Genomic DNA, 14,988 nt, shown 5'->3' with positions numbered 1-14,988 from the left:
CTGCAGTTACACTGCAGCACAAGATGCTGTGCAGATGCTGGAAGAAAGAAGGGAGGTGAGAAAAGCAACATTAATTTATCTGAAAAATTATTAATTTATCTATTTTTATCACTTTTTCCATGCCACGTTATTTCAGCTCAAATTCTTATTTCTGCCTTCAGCCTGGCCATTGGGGCCATTACATTCCTCAATGCCACTACCACAGCCTATCCTTTTCTCTCTGCATGGTGCCTCCAGCTCTTATGTCCCTGTACTGATTTATCTATTCCTTTGAACTCCTACAGGTGCTTACTCTTCTCTGCAATCAGCCAGAAAGGATAAACACTAATTCTCAGTAACTGCATCCCTCTGATGTTCTCACAACATGCAGTCATTAAGATTAAAACCTCTTCAGTGTGCCTAATGTGGGAGAGGCTCACAGCATGTTAAATTGCAGAATTTATCCTGACTGGAATGCAAACTACTTTATCATTTGATATAGCAGCAGCTTGCTAACTTTGGCCACAGATATTAAAACTGTAAATAAAACTACATACATGGTAGTATTTTATAAGCTTGCAGCCCATAATTCTAACTCACATCAGAGGTTTTCTTCAGGGTCTCTATATTTCTAACATTTACCATTCTAGAAAAGGAAAAGCATTAACTTTCACATAGACTGCAGCTCTTAGGCTGTTCTTACTGAACAGCCTAAGGATCAGGGGAACAGCAGGTTTTCTGAAAGATAAATCAGACAACCAACTAAGAGGTGAATAACTCCCGTTACTCCCAAATGGAGAGTTCACATGCTTTGTAAGCTACAGAAGTCAGATGGCAGACTGTTTGCTAGGGAACAAGTGTGACATCTGGATAACCGTGGTAAATCACTCTCTGTGGAGAGCCAGTCAATTCTTATATGACAAGTAAACAGAGGGCTTTTCAATTCCAATTCCAATTCCCTCCTCTGTGCAGTGAAAGTCCTCCAGTATTGCTGTAAATCTTTACTGCTACCTGTGAAATGTCCTTGCCATCATTAGCTAGAACTATTCTATTTGCTTCTTTGCTTATTTGACTTTACCAATAAAGTCAAACTATAAGATAACTTACAGTTAGCCAAAAACTGCAGCAATCTAGCCACAAAATTAAAACACAAAGACAGAGAGCCCATAATTAATTTAATATTTCAGGTAACTATTAACAACATTGAATTTCATATCTGTACACCTGCAATCCTTCTTTAAGCATCAGCATCACCTTTGCCATTCATACCAGAGTAAGAATTTCTACTTTTCATACACAAACTCTTAACTGGGGATTTAAAGTATTTATTTTATAAAATCTAAATCCAACCACCACACCTTATGACTTAATTTCTTTCTGCTCCACAGGTTTCAGGCGCTTTTTAATGATAAGCTCTCCCCTGGTTGTCAGAAAGGTGCTGGACAGTTCCTCTTCTGTTGGCAGCCCATGGGGTAGTTTCAGTGGCTGTATTCTACAGGCAAAAGAATCTGCTTAGTCAAGTCCTGTGACTAGAAGGGTCTTATATTAAATATTCCAAACAAACAAATAAATAAACAAATAGTTAACAAACCTTATCAGATGTTTAACAATTTTCAGTCTGGAATTCACAGAAGGGATATTTTTGTGCAGTCTTGGCTGATGTGCCTACATAAGGGATAAAACAAGTTTTACAGATGTCTTGCCAAATCCCAAATCTTTGTTCACTGAACTTTGCACACTACCAGTACAAAAATAAACCACACTTGCAAATGCAAGATTTACAGAAGTGCCATGCATCAAGAACATACATAAAAATACGCAATCAGAACTCGATTCCAGTAAAAAAAACAATTTCAGCTTTATTCCTACTTCACTATAAATGCTTTTTTCTTCCAACTGTTAGAAGTACTGAAAGTGTAAATACAAGAGCTTAGGGGTAAAACTGCTTTCTTCAGTTATAGCTTAAATTAATCAAGCACACATTTTTTTCTCTGTAATACAACACTGATTAGGCAAATCTTTGCATAATGTGCAGTTGGCCTGAAAAACTTGGATAAACACATATTTGACACAAACTTTTAGAGTCCTGAATTTGGATGCCTTTTCACTGATAAATGAATTTTATTTGCCTTGCTACAATTTGAGAGTAATTTGACACAGAGAGACCTGAATTCAAAGTATTTACAAACCTATTTCTATTATTTTAGAAGAATTCTGAGGGTAAAGTTCTCCTTGGACAATGCAGCACAATACCATAAAGAGGTATTCTGAATTCCCACTAAAAGCACATTTGTCACAAGCATTCCCCTCAGCTCTTAAACACGTCATCAACTTCTCAGATTGCTTTATGGCTGCTGTAAATGTAATTCTAATTTGTGACTGCAAAATGGAGGTCCTTATAATACCCACCACCTTAGTGCTACATTTCTGACATACACAAGTACAAAAAACAATCATACTTTATGCAGCCCCAGATCACGTATTATCTTCTTTTCCCAATATGGGCGACCAATGACACTTTTTATTCTAGTAATAACGTGGATTTTGTGGGGCTCCTCGGGGTCACCTCCATACTTTTCATGATCTCCAGGCCGTGGCTTAAATACCTAGAATATAAAGTTCACAAAACAGAGGTTTTTTCCCTAAATATCTGGTCATCAGTGCTGTCCAAAACATACTTCAACCTTGGTAAAAATTCTTACATAGTTTTCTTTTCAGGCAAAGCACCAACAAAGTGACCTCAAATTTAGCTGTTATAACATGAAGTCAAATATATTTCTGTAACAGTTTGCTAATAAGCATAGTAACTCCTGAGTTTAGCCACACAACGGCACAGAAATACATGGACAACACCCTGTACCAGCACAACACCTAATTCACATCCATTTTATCAGGGAGACTGTGCTCAGCCTCTCCATGGCAAGTTTTTCCACAGGCTTTATGAACGCTTTTAGGGAAAAGAGTCAACTGACACTAGATGGTATCTTGCGAAAATAAACTAAAACTAAAAATGTAAAAATGTAAAGTGCAAGTCAAGTACATACCGAGTCTGGAATATTCGACCTGGTAAAGAGACAACGAACCCACAGCGGGGACCCCATCCCCTCCATCCTCTTCCCCAGCACCTGCAAAGAGAGGATGGCATAACCCGTCTGCGCGTTCCTCAGAGCTGTGAACACTTGAAAGCAGAAGACACAGCTGGGTCCCAGCCCCACCTGGCTCCCCACCTTCGCAGCGGCCGCGGAGCCCCGAGTAGGATCCCCAGCTGGATCAGCCCCTACGAGATCCCGCGTGGATCCCCACTTTTCCGGAGGCTGCAAGCCTCATCCCCAGCCCAGATCTCTCCCTGGATCCCCCCCCGAATTCCCCACATCCCCCCTGCCCACCTTCCCGGCGCCGGCCAGCCCCAGGCCCGCCCGGCCCGCCGCGGCCGCCATCTTCGCGCGCTCCCTTCGTCCCGGCCGGACACGGTGCCTCGGCACTTCAGTTCCGGGCGGGCGGAAGGACAAAGGTGAGACACCTCCGCTCCGTTCCCCGCCCCGTCCCGTTCCCGTCGCCATCCCGGTTACCATCCCGGTTACCATCCCGGTTACCGTCCCCGTTCCGCTCCCTGTCCCTGTCCATGTCCATGTCGCGGGCGGGGAGCAGTGGCACTGCCGCGCTGGAGCGGGCCGGGGCGGAGACGGTGAAGCGGGCGGTGCAGCTGGACGTGGCGTGCCGGTTCCAGGAGTCGCTGGTGTGTTACCAGGAGGGCATCGACCTCCTGCTGCAGGTGGTGAAAGGTGCGGGCTCGGGCTGGCCCTGGGGACACGCGAGCAGGGCTGGAGCCCCGCGTCCCGCGGAGAGACGGCAGGGATCCCGGGAGAGCCGGGCAGATCCCGGGAGAGCCGGGCAGGGATCCCGGGAGAGCCGGGCAGGGATCCCGGGAGAGCCGGGCAGATCCCGGGAGAGCCGGGCAGGGCTCCCGGGAGAGCCGGGCAGATCCCGGGAGAGCCGGGCAGGGCTCCGGGAGAGCCGGGCAGGGATCCCGGGAGAGCCGGGCAGGGCTCCCGGGAGAGCCGGGCAGGGATCCCGGGAGAGCCGGGCAGATCCCGGGAGAGCCGGGCAGGGATCCCGGGAGAGCCGGGCAGGGATCCCGGGAGAGCCGGGCAGATCCCGGGAGAGCCGGGCAGGGATCCCGGGAGAGCCGGGCAGATCCCCGGAGAGCCGGGCAGGGCTCCGGGAGAGCCGGGCAGGGATCCCGGGAGAGCCGAGCAGGGATCCCGGGAGAGCCGGGCAGGGATCCCGGGAGAGCCGGGCAGGGATCCCGGGAGAGCCGGGCAGGGATCCCGGGAGAGCCGGGCAGATCCCGGGAGAGCCGGGTAGGGATCCGGGAGAGCCGGGCAGGGATCCCGGGAGAGCCGGGCAGGGATCCGGGAGAGCCGGGCAGGGATCCCGGGAGAGCCGGGCAGGGATCCCGGGAGAGCCGGACAGATCCCGGGAGAGCCGGGCAGGGATCCCGGGAGAGCCGGGCAGGGATCCCGGGAGAGCCGGGCAGATCCCGGGAGAGCCGGGCAGGGATCCCGGGAGAATCGGCCCTGTGTTCAGCTGGCCCGTGACTCTTTGTGATTCACAGCCACAACAGATGAGGCGAAGAAGCACCGCTACCGGCAGAAGATATCCGAGTACATGACCAGAGCCGAGGACATTAAAAAACACATTGAGAAAGAGAAACAAGGTATAAATACTAAGTGGGGGGTACCCAGTGGAGGGAGTCGGGCCCTGCCCCGTAGTGCCAGTCACCAGGACACAAGGCAAGGGCAGAAATCGATGCACGGGAAGTTCTCTGTGAACATGGGGAAGAATTTCTTCACTGTGCGGGAGACCGAACACTGGAACAGATTTTCCAAAAAGGTTGTGGAATCTCTTTCTCTGGAGATACTCAAGAACTGTCTGGACACAATCCCGTCCACGTGCTCTGGGATGACCCTGCTTGAGCAGGAGTTGGACTAGATGTCCCACTGTGGTCCCTTCCAGCCTGACCCATTCCATGATTCCATGAACTGGGATGTACCCGATATACCCTTTTGCTTTTAAATGGCTGTTGTTACGTGAATGTTTGATGGACGAGGTGGTTTAACCTGAAAATGACGTCCTGACCTTTACTGCAAAAGTGATTTACTTTCTTCTCAGATGGCAAATACCATAAGCAAATCAGGATAGAAGAAAATGCAACAGGTTTTGGCTATGAAAAGCTTTTCCACGAGTACCTCACTGAGATTGTTTCTGAAGTTTGGGTGGAAGATCCATACATTCGACAGGTTCATCAGGCAAGTTGATATTTGGTGTAGTTAATACAGATGTAGCCACTAGAGAAATTCCAAACTACTAAATTAAATAAAACTTTTTCAGCTGTATAACTTTCTACGGTTCTGTGAGATGCTAGTTAAGGGGCCATGCAAGGTGAAAACAATCCATCTCCTCACTTCCTGTGATGAGGTAAGTGTCTAGATTTTGGGTTCTGTTTCCCTGCACTGATGATGCCACATGGAAAACAAAATATAAAAATACAGACTTATTCCTAGATAGTTTAACATAAATAATTTTTTAAGTTCAGAGTTTTCTGGTTAACAAATTCTGAGTAAGCAGAATCTTAAATTGAAATTTCTGTAAAAGTTTTGTTGTGGAAAATGTCATAAAAACCAAAGCATCTGTTGAGACAAGTTTTTTTTTGCTCTTCCAACACCTGTATTTGTCATTTTAGAGGCTTTCATGAGCTGAAATCTGTCAAACTACCACTGCACTTATTTAAACTATTACTGCACTTAAATAGTACCTATCTAATTTCAAAGGGCTGAGAGTGAGCTCATCCTCCACATCTCTCAGCAAATATACCGTAGTCTGTCTGCTTTTTATCCTGTCTTTGAAACTGTAAAAGTGCCTTCATCCAAGTTTCTTTCTTTCTTTTGATTTGCCTTGATACTGAAAAGATTTTGTGTGTGACTTTAAGAAGTAGTGACCAGAAGTAGAATATATAGTTTAAAAAAGAAAACAAAACCCCATCATGTTATTTTTACTTTTGATAGGGTAGTAGGAGTGAACAGAGGATTGCCTTGGAAGGAATACAACAGTCATTGAGTAATTATGGAGTAACACTGAGTATTGAATTTTCATCTTCCATACATGATCGAGAAATCAGGTAGGTGATGTAAAAAAATGACCAAATGGCAGTTATTTGAAGTCAAACTATTTAACCCTAACTTGCTGTGGGTAACAAAGTAAGAGGTAGTGGCCCTCACTGGATGCAATCAGCCCACTGTAGTTCTATATTTTCTAATTGTGAATATAATACTAGTATTACATATATAATATCTCTAGAGAATGGTGCTTTCTGTGGACCACACAGGTATTGGTGATGCTAGGAACTAACTGTGATTGAAATAATTCTGATTGAAACAAAAGAGCTTGTGCATCATGTGGATGTAACCTTTTTATTGTGCATTTTTAAAACAGATTCAACAATGGATGGATGATTAAGATTGGAAGAGGTCTTGATTATTTTAAGAAACCACAGGTAAGGATGCTTTGACTTCTTTAATTAACTTAAAATGAGCTCTTCTACAGTATATGTTCACCATGTAAATTCTGTTCATCTCTGCAGGGTCGTTTCAGCATTGGATACTGTGACTTGGACTTGAGACCTTGTCATGAAACAACAGTGGATGTCTTTCATACTAAACACACAAAGCAAATGTGATCAGAAATTACTGCTTTTAATAAGTGTTTTCATAAACATAAAAATGTAAGACTGAAAGATATTGCTTGAGTCCAGCTGGTTGCCCACAGAAGCAACTCTTCTAAGTACTTAGTGCAACACAGCTTTTATAATCTATATGTTTTAGAATATTTGAGGCTTTCCAGTCTGAGAAATCAAAACCGCATGATTCCTTCATTGTACTTCTTTTGTAATCTTAATACAATCCATATCTAAATTTTATCTTGATTTGATAACAGACCCTCAGTAATGTCTTTCAAAAGCCTCTTTAATGCCATTTCTATTTTTACTGTTGATTTTGTCTTGAGCCTGTTTTGGATTTTATATCTTTAACTGACCATCTCACAATCATTGGAAGCTGGGCTACCACGTGTCCTCTTTTATAAGCAGTCTTATTTATTTCCTTTAATTCCTGTATTCTAGTCATGACTACTGTTTTGCTGGGATTTTGTCAATCCTGTAATACTTTATTTCCCAGACTTTACTAGTAATCCCAAATTTCACATTCCACTTTCCAAGCTCTTTGCCTATAATTGTGGTAGTGTTCAGTACACAATCATTTTAGGGTTGTCTTATGTGTCTCTGCATAATGGATTTTGGACTGGGAAGGCTGCAAACAGCTGTAATCTCTTCCCTGACACTCCTGTGTATTCTTTTATTCCATGATTCATGACCATATACCTCATACCATCTTTTGCATTAAGTGTGGCAAGGATGTGATCCTCTCCTGGTCTTACTGTCTGACTTTAGAGTCTAATGACTGGCTTTTCATGCCACTCTCAACTGCAGTAAGCTATTTTGCTACTACTAAGGTAGTCCCCTAAAAAGAATAAATTGAAGTTTTTTCAGAAGTTGGGTACCCTGAGTATCTCAGTGGGTCAGAGCATGGTGTGAATAATGCCAAGGTCATGTGTTTTATGCCTGTAAGGGTCATTCAGTTAAGAGCTGAACTTGATCCTTGTGGGTTCCTCAAAATATAAAAAGTCCCTTAAAATATTCTGCGATTCTAAGCAATATGCTATTTAGAATAAAGACAGTCTTCCCTTGTCATTCCTTCAGCCTTTGGAAGCTAGAAGGTATTACTAGAAGTGCTGCTTTTTCTGCCCAAGTCATACAGTCTGAGATAAAAAACAGGCCAGTGTCCTCTTTTTCAGGTCCCATCAAAAACTTTTCATCCTCAGGACTGACAAGTGCCTTACACTTTCTGCCTTGTAATACAATAGGCCTCTATAGTCTCGTAGCTTATTTATTGCTAGAACTTTTTTTGTTTCCTATATTTATTTTTCCTGATGGTTGGTGTATTCTGTTATCTTTTTTTTCCCTTAATGTACTTTATTATTTCATCTTCTGTTATCTAATGCTGCTATTCTTTTCCTCTTGCTTGTAACAAACAATCTATTCCACAGCAACCAGTAAGAAATGGAGCTGGTCTTTGCCTTATTTTCTGGGTCATAATTAGCCAGTAGTCTGCCTTCTTTATCCTTTCTCATAATAATGTTTCAGCTTTGCAGTGTTGCATCAGCAGAATGAATAATATGTGCCACAGAGCTGTGTGCTATTAATCATTCCCCTAAACATTCCATAGGAGCACCCTGGTTTGCTGCTGTGATAGGAAGTTCCTAGTCACTTGTGAATTTCATTCAGTTGTGTATAATATATGCTTATTTTTAATGGGAATAAAGGTTATTTTTTATCATTTGTAGCTTAAGTCATCTGTTTGATTTCTTCACAACATCAGGAAATTCATAATAATGCCTCATAGATCCAGCCACGCTCTGGAGAAGGCTCACCGTAAATATAGTAATTTCCCAAATGTGAAGCTTTAAGTCTTTTAACCTAGTCCATCAGTTTCAAACATAGAGAATTAACTAGGCTGGAGAAGAACTTTGAGATCACCCTGTCAAATAGAGCATGGCACTGAGTGCCACATCCAGTCTTCTAAAGCACCTCCAAGGACGGTGATTCCACCACCTCCCTGGGCAAGCATTCCAATGCCCAATCACTCTTTCTATGAACAATTATTTCCTAATGCCCAGCCTAAACTTCCCCTGGTGCAGCTTGAGGCTGTGTCTTCTTGCCCTGTTGCTGGTTGCCTGGGAGAAGAGCCTGAACCTCACCTGGCCACAGCCTCCTTTCAGCTACTGTTCTGACCTAATCAAAATTGCATTACCCTTTTTCTTCAACAACAGTGAAATACATCTTGAGCCTTTCTTTAATAATTTTACTATATATATAACTATTATGTAACAATCTATCACTTTCAGTTCATTGGTGCCTTCTAGGGGAAAATCTGCTAGATGGGAACATAAGGAATCTCTCCTTGTTCTGTATTTGCATTTCCAACTGTTTAGCTTTGATACCAGTACCCATGGCAGCAGGGACTCCCAGCTTTGTGCCAGGCACAAGACAGTCAGAAGGAGACACGTGGCCTCTGTCCCAGTAAACCCCCACACTGAATTTCCTAATCTTCCCCTGCTCTGGCACATGCATGGACAAAAGCCCTAACCCAGGGTGGACCTTCCCACACAGCTCAGTTTGGGCTCAATCCACAAGGAGCACGATGCAGGCTGGGGCATCCAGTGCAGCAGCACAACGCCACTTTTACACCTACCCCATTCCATCTGTGTCAGCCATTTGCACCTTCTCTGCTACAGGGCCAATTTGGGATGTCCCCACCATTTTCCCTGGTTCAAGCAGCAATGATGTCTTGTCAGCAGCGGTTTCAATCCTACAGTTCGGGAATATCAGGTGCAGGTAGGGTGAAATTTAATTGTAACATTAAATGCAAGCACAAGATTGAACAGTTTGTTTTCTACAAGCTGATTTTTTCTCTTAGTAGTGATTGTTTTAATTTTGGTTTTGATACATTAAGTAAAAAAGCAGCAGAAGTTTAACTTACACTTTCAAAATGCAAGTCACATTAACCTTATCATATTCTCACATAGTAAACTCCACCTGCTGTGCAGCTCATCATCTTGTGGACACACTCTTAGCAATGTTGTAACAAGTGTCGTGGTTTCATTTGGGCAAAACTTACTGCCAATAAGACTCTTGACCAGTTCACTGTACAGTTCTGGTGGCAGCCACTTCTCTGGCAGATCAATGTTACATACTTCAATTTTTCCGTGCTTTACATCCATATTTACTTTAATGTCAAGAACAGAATCTTTATAGGTCATGTTAAGACATGTGCTAATGCTGAACTTTGGTGTCTTTCCATACACCCATTCCCAGGTTTGTAGTTCTTTAGTTTTGTTACTAATTCCAGGAAGCAGAGTCTCATCAGTTGGATTTATTAAGGTGATATGGTGATCTATCTGGTGTTGCACAGCATATTCTTTAGCAATGGCATCCAGGAGCATCTCAGAAGTTAAACTAGGATCCTCTTCAAAGAGATTTTTCACCAAGGCAGGCACGCTAGGAGTGGCATTGCTCTTTAGCCCTTTAAAAGGACTTTTTAGCACAGAAGATAAAACAAACTTGTCTGCATTACAGAGTAAGGTACAGTGGTGATAAGCACTTGTCCTTCCCAGCTTTGCAGCAGTGCCTGAGATTTTGTATTGCCTGTCTAGCAAGATGTCGTATCTGTCAGTGACATGTACATCTAACTGGGGTCGCAAGGCTTTCAGTGCCTTCACAACGAGCTTCAGGTTTTCCATTCGTTCATATTTTTTTCTGGTTGTGAAGAAAGTCAAATTGATATTACCTAAGTCATGGTAAACTGTCCCTCCTCCACTTCTTCTCCTGGCTAGTTTTATATTTTTTTGCCTCAGTAGCCTGAGGTTGCATTCCTGCCAGGGATTCTGATGTCTCCCTATTACCACAGCAGGGGAATTTCTCCAAAGGAAAAGGACCTGTTGCTTCTCTAAATCCATGTGGTCATGGATCCAATCTTCCACAGCTAGATTTTGGTAAACATCATTAGAAACAGACTGGATAACGAGGGCTCCACCAGCTGTGCTCCAGAAGCAAGCTTTTGGAGTCCTGAGGCCGCAGGACAGCCAAAGGCAGTTTTTTAATGAGTGGAGCACCATGTTTTTAATAACTGCACAGCGGATGGAAGGAATGCCTGCTCTGCTAATGCTGAATGCGGCAGGAGCGCAGCCGGCTGCTGTGACAGAAGCGAAATGCCGGTGGCGGCATGAGACAGCCAGGCTCTTCCCGAGCAGCAGCGAGCTCCCGGGCACGGCGTTCCCCAGCGCTGCCGCTCACAGCCGGCGGCAGCCGCACCGGACATCCGCGGGTCTCACAGCACCTGCTCCCCGCAGTCCCGCTGCCTGAAACATCAAAGGAACAAACGGAACGTGTATTTTCCCCTGACTCAACCCAGCCTTCCCAATTCAGTTTCACTTCGCGCAGTCCAGCTTTGCTAGGGTTTTTTGCCTTCTTTTCCACGGGGTTCCTAGCGCGGCGTCCCTGAGCCCCCGACGCCGCGTCTCCGCCCGCACAGCCCCGCTGCGCTACTCACGGTGAGGAGCAGAGCGCTCCCGGCGCCCGTCCCTGCTCCCGCGGGATCCTCGGAACCGGCGGCCTCGGCAGCGCCTTCCGCTTCCCGGGTGAGAGGGGCCGGGCGGGCGCTGCGCCGCCGGGGCCGGGCGGGCTGCGGTGCGGGTGCTGCGGGTGCGAGCGCCGGTCCCACCGCGGCCACGGCACTGGCGGGGATGCAGCTGGCGACAGCGAGAGTGGCCAAGGCACAGAATCACAGAGCTGGTGGGATTGGAAGGGACCACAGTGGGGCGTCTGGTCCAACCTCAGTGTGAAAAATGCATGGTTTATGATTGGCTTTTCGCAAATATTACAATGAATATTATATGTGTAATGTTAGAAAGTTATGCTGTGTTAATTCTCTTACGTAGTGTGTTAAATATAGTTTTAGGTTCCAGCATAATGTTAAAATAGAGATTATATATGTGGGGGGAGTTGTTTTTTTTGTTTTTTTTTTTTTAGGAATGAGATACTGGCTTCGAGGAACACCTAAATCTTCCAAAGGAGAGGAATTTATTGCTTCTTATCAGAAGAAACTAATTTCTTCAGACCTTGCTCAGACTTGAAGACGCCATGGGGATTAAAGGAAACAGCTGACATACAACAGACAGAGTTCTTGGTTTAAATAGAATGTATGCATAACCATGAAGGCTATATAAATATGCAACAGGGTATTGTTTTTAAGGTTATTCCTTTTTTCACAAGTCATGCTTTTCGTCGTGACTTAGTGTCCGAGAGCATCCGGACATCTGTAATTCTTTGCTTTATATTGTCTTGTAATTGTCCTAACTCTAAACTTTATTACTCTAATTGTATTACTATTTTTATAACCATTTTTATTATTATTAAATTTTTAAAATTTTGAAAACCAAGTGATTGGGGTTTTTCACACTCAGGGTCATCCCAGAGCACTTGGCACAGGATTGTGTCCAGGCGGTTCTTGAATATCCCCAGTCAGGGAAACCCCACACCCTCTCTGGGCAACCTGTTCAGTGCTCGGTCACCTGCACGGTAAAGTCTTCCTCATGTTCAGGTAGAATTTCCTGTACATCAATTTCTGGCTGTTGCTTCTCATCCTATTGTTTGGCACCTCCAAGAAGAGCCTGACTTCATCCTCTTCACACCTTTGCATTAGATACTTTTGGGCATTTCCCACAATATTTACAGGGCAACAAGAACCAGTGCACAATGCATAAAATGGATGATTTTTCTTGCAAGACCCAGATGTGCAGCTCCTCTCTGCAGGATATTCTGGATGCTAGAAGTTTTTATGAGTTCACAAGGAGACAGAGATAATGGAAATGCAGAGACTTGTGAAATACACTCTCTATGGTGCTCATGAAGATACAGAAGCTAAATGTTGATAGCATAATTCATTACCAAGCTGGAAAGTGATCAAAAACTAGACGTATTTCTGGCAGCACATTGTCTTCAGATTTGCATTTAAGCCATTCTTAAAGTCTACCTGACCTTAGCTATAATTCTTCATCAAAAGCTATTGTCTGTGCTTAAGCTTACACCATGGGACAATGTTCAGTGCTAGCTGAAGTTTTTTGTCCACATAGTAGTATCCCTATAGGCAAATATGTGCTGTATTTCTCTTGTTCATTGATGTGTATTTCTAAAAGGTACATTACATGCCTTTGTGTTCCATTCTGCCTTAAAAGAGCTGTGTGGGTGTAGTAGGGCAAGTAAAAGTAAGAAACCATCACAACATGTGTGCTGCTTGTGGTAAGTGAGAGAAACAGTCTCTAAAAGGATCTTGATGTGATGTGTATGCCAGCACCTTTAATGTTGTACTGTCATATAAAAACAAAACTTAAAGCAATTTGAAATTGATAGAGCTTTTTGCTGAATTAGACTGGTAATACTTTTTCATTGGAGTGAGCTATCCTGTATTGCACAAGGTAAAAAGCATGTGGACTTTGTCCATAAAAATGTGCTGGAAATCAATGTTGAAAGCAGTTGACAAAATGCAAACACAAACCTGTGCATTCTAACACTGGTCAGAAGTATGAAAATGCATCTTGTGAGGCAACTGATGTTACTAAAATCCCCAAAACATGTGGGACCACTTGTCTCCTTTTTGGCATTTGATTCTTGAACGTTTGCAGTGTGTCATTTTGCCACGGGGTGTCCCTAAAAACCTTCTGTGAGATGGTGCAGTTTGTGTTTTTCTAGTCAAAACCTGTTTTCATAGTTAGAACCATAATTTGCTAAAAAATTTAGAGTGTGCAGAATACTAGGTGGACAGATTAAAATGTCACGGGTCTGTTTCTGATAAGCTGAATGATGAATTACACATACAACAATAAATGCCTTCCTATTGTTGAAGACAAATCCAGCAAGATAATTAGAAATATTCTGACAACAAGCAAAAAGTATGAATTTGTACATTATTTATTTATCTCTTCTGGACTGGACATTTAAAATTTTTTATGTCCCAACTACTATTGTATAAATCACATATCTGTAAAATACACCAAATATTATTTTAACTTTTGAAAACAATTCTATATATGAATCTAATTTCTTTTTTGATCAACAGAGCATTGTTTGATATTCAAAAAGCAATGCAACTGCTCTGCAAAACATTAACCAGCATTAAGATATAAAAAATAATTCACCATATGTCCCTTAGAGTACCTTAGACATACTAGAACAAAACCAATTAAAATGTAGAACTATTAAAAATGTAGAACCATACTAGAACAAAACCAATTAAATAATTTCACTCCTAAAATGAATTTTCGTTAAGAATAATTTTGTTAAAGTTGTGAAAACATGAGATGTCCTTTTCACATCTTTTTTGGAGATAAACATGATAATACAGAGTCTCTACTTCCACCATACCAAAATCTGAAAGTAATATTTACAAGAAATCCAGGATGGGGAAAGGAGAAAGAAAAAGACTTGTTTCTCTAGCTCTGTTTGTGGAAATTAAAATCTTCCAATTTATTTTCTGGCATTAGGTGGGGATTGTATTTCAGAGGTATTATTCATTCTTAATGTCTAAAAAGGCAAGCTGTATCCATGAGTGCTTAATCATGGCTGCTTGCCAAAAACCCCGTTACTCACCCTGCACTGTCTCCAGAATATAAAACCTGTGCTAGTGGCTAGCAGGGAAGAGAGGACATTTTGTCTGGTTTTTCTGTTCAACTCTGGGACTACCTAAAGCAGCCTCTTACAAAGGCTGTTTGTATCCTTGCCATGAGCAGGCAATAGGAGTCACAGGGTTCACATGGCCTCCTTACCCTTTTTGCATCACTTTCTTCAAAGGCACCAGCCTGCTTGGCACTGTCTGTGCTATTCCAAGAAGAAGATATGTGCAGCCAGAGGTACTGTAAATAAGAACTCCTACTGTAAATAAGAACTCCTATCTTGGGATATAAGGAAACATAAGAAGCAATTTCTCTGAAAGTACTTTGTCAGTGGAATGCAGAAAAGCTTAATTAGCCTTGTAATACTCTGATGTTTTAACTTCATGATGTCTGTAAATCAGTAATATGTTAGTCCTGGCATTAAAAATCAGGAGTGAGTGCAGACTGGAGTTTATCATATGAGTGAAGCTAATGTTTGACACTGTCAAGGAACAAGTATAGTGCAAAGAATAATATTTATTCTGGACGATACAGCTGGCACATAGGCTTACAAATAGATACATAAATTAGATGGGTTTGGATAGAAGATAAGGTTTAATTAAAGGAAGCTATTTTCACAAGATTAAGTCAGTCCTATCGTAACACTTTCTTTGTTCTTGTCAGGCCTGA

At 43.0% G+C, this 14,988-nt stretch overlaps 3 protein-coding genes across 4 annotated transcripts; 1 reads left to right on the top strand and 2 right to left on the bottom strand.

Annotated features, from left to right (window-relative positions):
- Positions 1-1,141: 1,141 nt before the first annotated feature.
- On the bottom strand, positions 1,142-3,623 carry MRPL30 (mitochondrial ribosomal protein L30). 2 transcript variants are annotated; one of them, XM_021546623.3, is made up of 5 exons: positions 3,549-3,623; positions 3,024-3,104; positions 2,439-2,585; positions 1,571-1,644; positions 1,142-1,471 (listed from the first exon to the last, which is right to left on the bottom strand). In XM_021546623.3, exons 1-5 carry the CDS (start codon positions 3,561-3,563, stop codon positions 1,339-1,341), a joined length of 450 nt encoding a protein of 149 aa, XP_021402298.1. In that variant the 5' UTR covers positions 3,564-3,623; the 3' UTR covers positions 1,142-1,338. The 2 variants fall into 2 exon arrangements, with proteins under 2 accessions (XP_021402298.1, XP_021402297.1); XM_021546622.2 differs by lacking the exon at positions 3,549-3,623 and adding an exon at positions 3,366-3,464.
- MITD1 (microtubule interacting and trafficking domain containing 1) lies at positions 3,531-8,435 on the top strand. The gene is made up of 7 exons (XM_077781536.1): positions 3,531-3,761; positions 4,595-4,696; positions 5,152-5,288; positions 5,371-5,457; positions 6,045-6,157; positions 6,472-6,532; positions 6,620-8,435. Exons 1-7 carry the CDS (start codon positions 3,602-3,604, stop codon positions 6,713-6,715), a joined length of 756 nt encoding a protein of 251 aa, XP_077637662.1. The 5' UTR covers positions 3,531-3,601; the 3' UTR covers positions 6,716-8,435.
- LIPT1 (lipoyltransferase 1) lies at positions 6,431-11,265 on the bottom strand. The gene is made up of 2 exons (XM_021546621.2): positions 11,202-11,265; positions 6,431-11,010 (listed from the first exon to the last, which is right to left on the bottom strand). Exon 2 carries the CDS (start codon positions 10,765-10,767, stop codon positions 9,649-9,651), a length of 1,119 nt encoding a protein of 372 aa, XP_021402296.2. The 5' UTR covers positions 10,768-11,010; positions 11,202-11,265; the 3' UTR covers positions 6,431-9,648.
- Positions 11,266-14,988: the final 3,723 nt, after the last annotated feature.

Source organism: Lonchura striata, chromosome 2 (genome assembly GCF_046129695.1).
Source record: "Lonchura striata isolate bLonStr1 chromosome 2, bLonStr1.mat, whole genome shotgun sequence".
Taxonomy (NCBI): Eukaryota; Metazoa; Chordata; class Aves; order Passeriformes; family Estrildidae; genus Lonchura; species Lonchura striata.
Note: the sequence above shows the minus strand (reverse complement) of the source record. Positions and strands in the feature narration are given on the sequence as shown.

Excerpts from the sequence above, each read along its gene's own strand:
- MRPL30 (XM_021546622.2), bottom strand. The coding sequence starts at position 3,416 with ATGGCGGCCGCGGCGGGCCGGGCGGGCCTGGGGCTGGCCGGCGCCGGG. Across the intron at positions 3,105-3,365 it reads GGCTGGCCGGCGCCGGGAAG|GTGCTGGGGAAGAGGATGGA; the intron begins GTGGGCAGGGGG and ends CTCTCTTTGCAG. Across the intron at positions 1,645-2,438 it reads GTGATCTGGGGCTGCATAAA|GCACATCAGCCAAGACTGCA; the intron begins GTATGATTGTTT and ends TCCCTTATGTAG.
- LIPT1 (XM_021546621.2), bottom strand. The coding sequence starts at position 10,767 with ATGGTGCTCCACTCATTAAAAAACTGCCTTTGGCTGTCCTGCGGCCTC.
- MITD1 (XM_077781536.1), top strand. The coding sequence starts at position 3,602 with ATGTCCATGTCGCGGGCGGGGAGCAGTGGCACTGCCGCGCTGGAGCGG. Across the intron at positions 4,697-5,151 it reads CATTGAGAAAGAGAAACAAG|ATGGCAAATACCATAAGCAA; the intron begins GTATAAATACTA and ends CTTTCTTCTCAG. Across the intron at positions 5,289-5,370 it reads ACATTCGACAGGTTCATCAG|CTGTATAACTTTCTACGGTT; the intron begins GCAAGTTGATAT and ends AAACTTTTTCAG.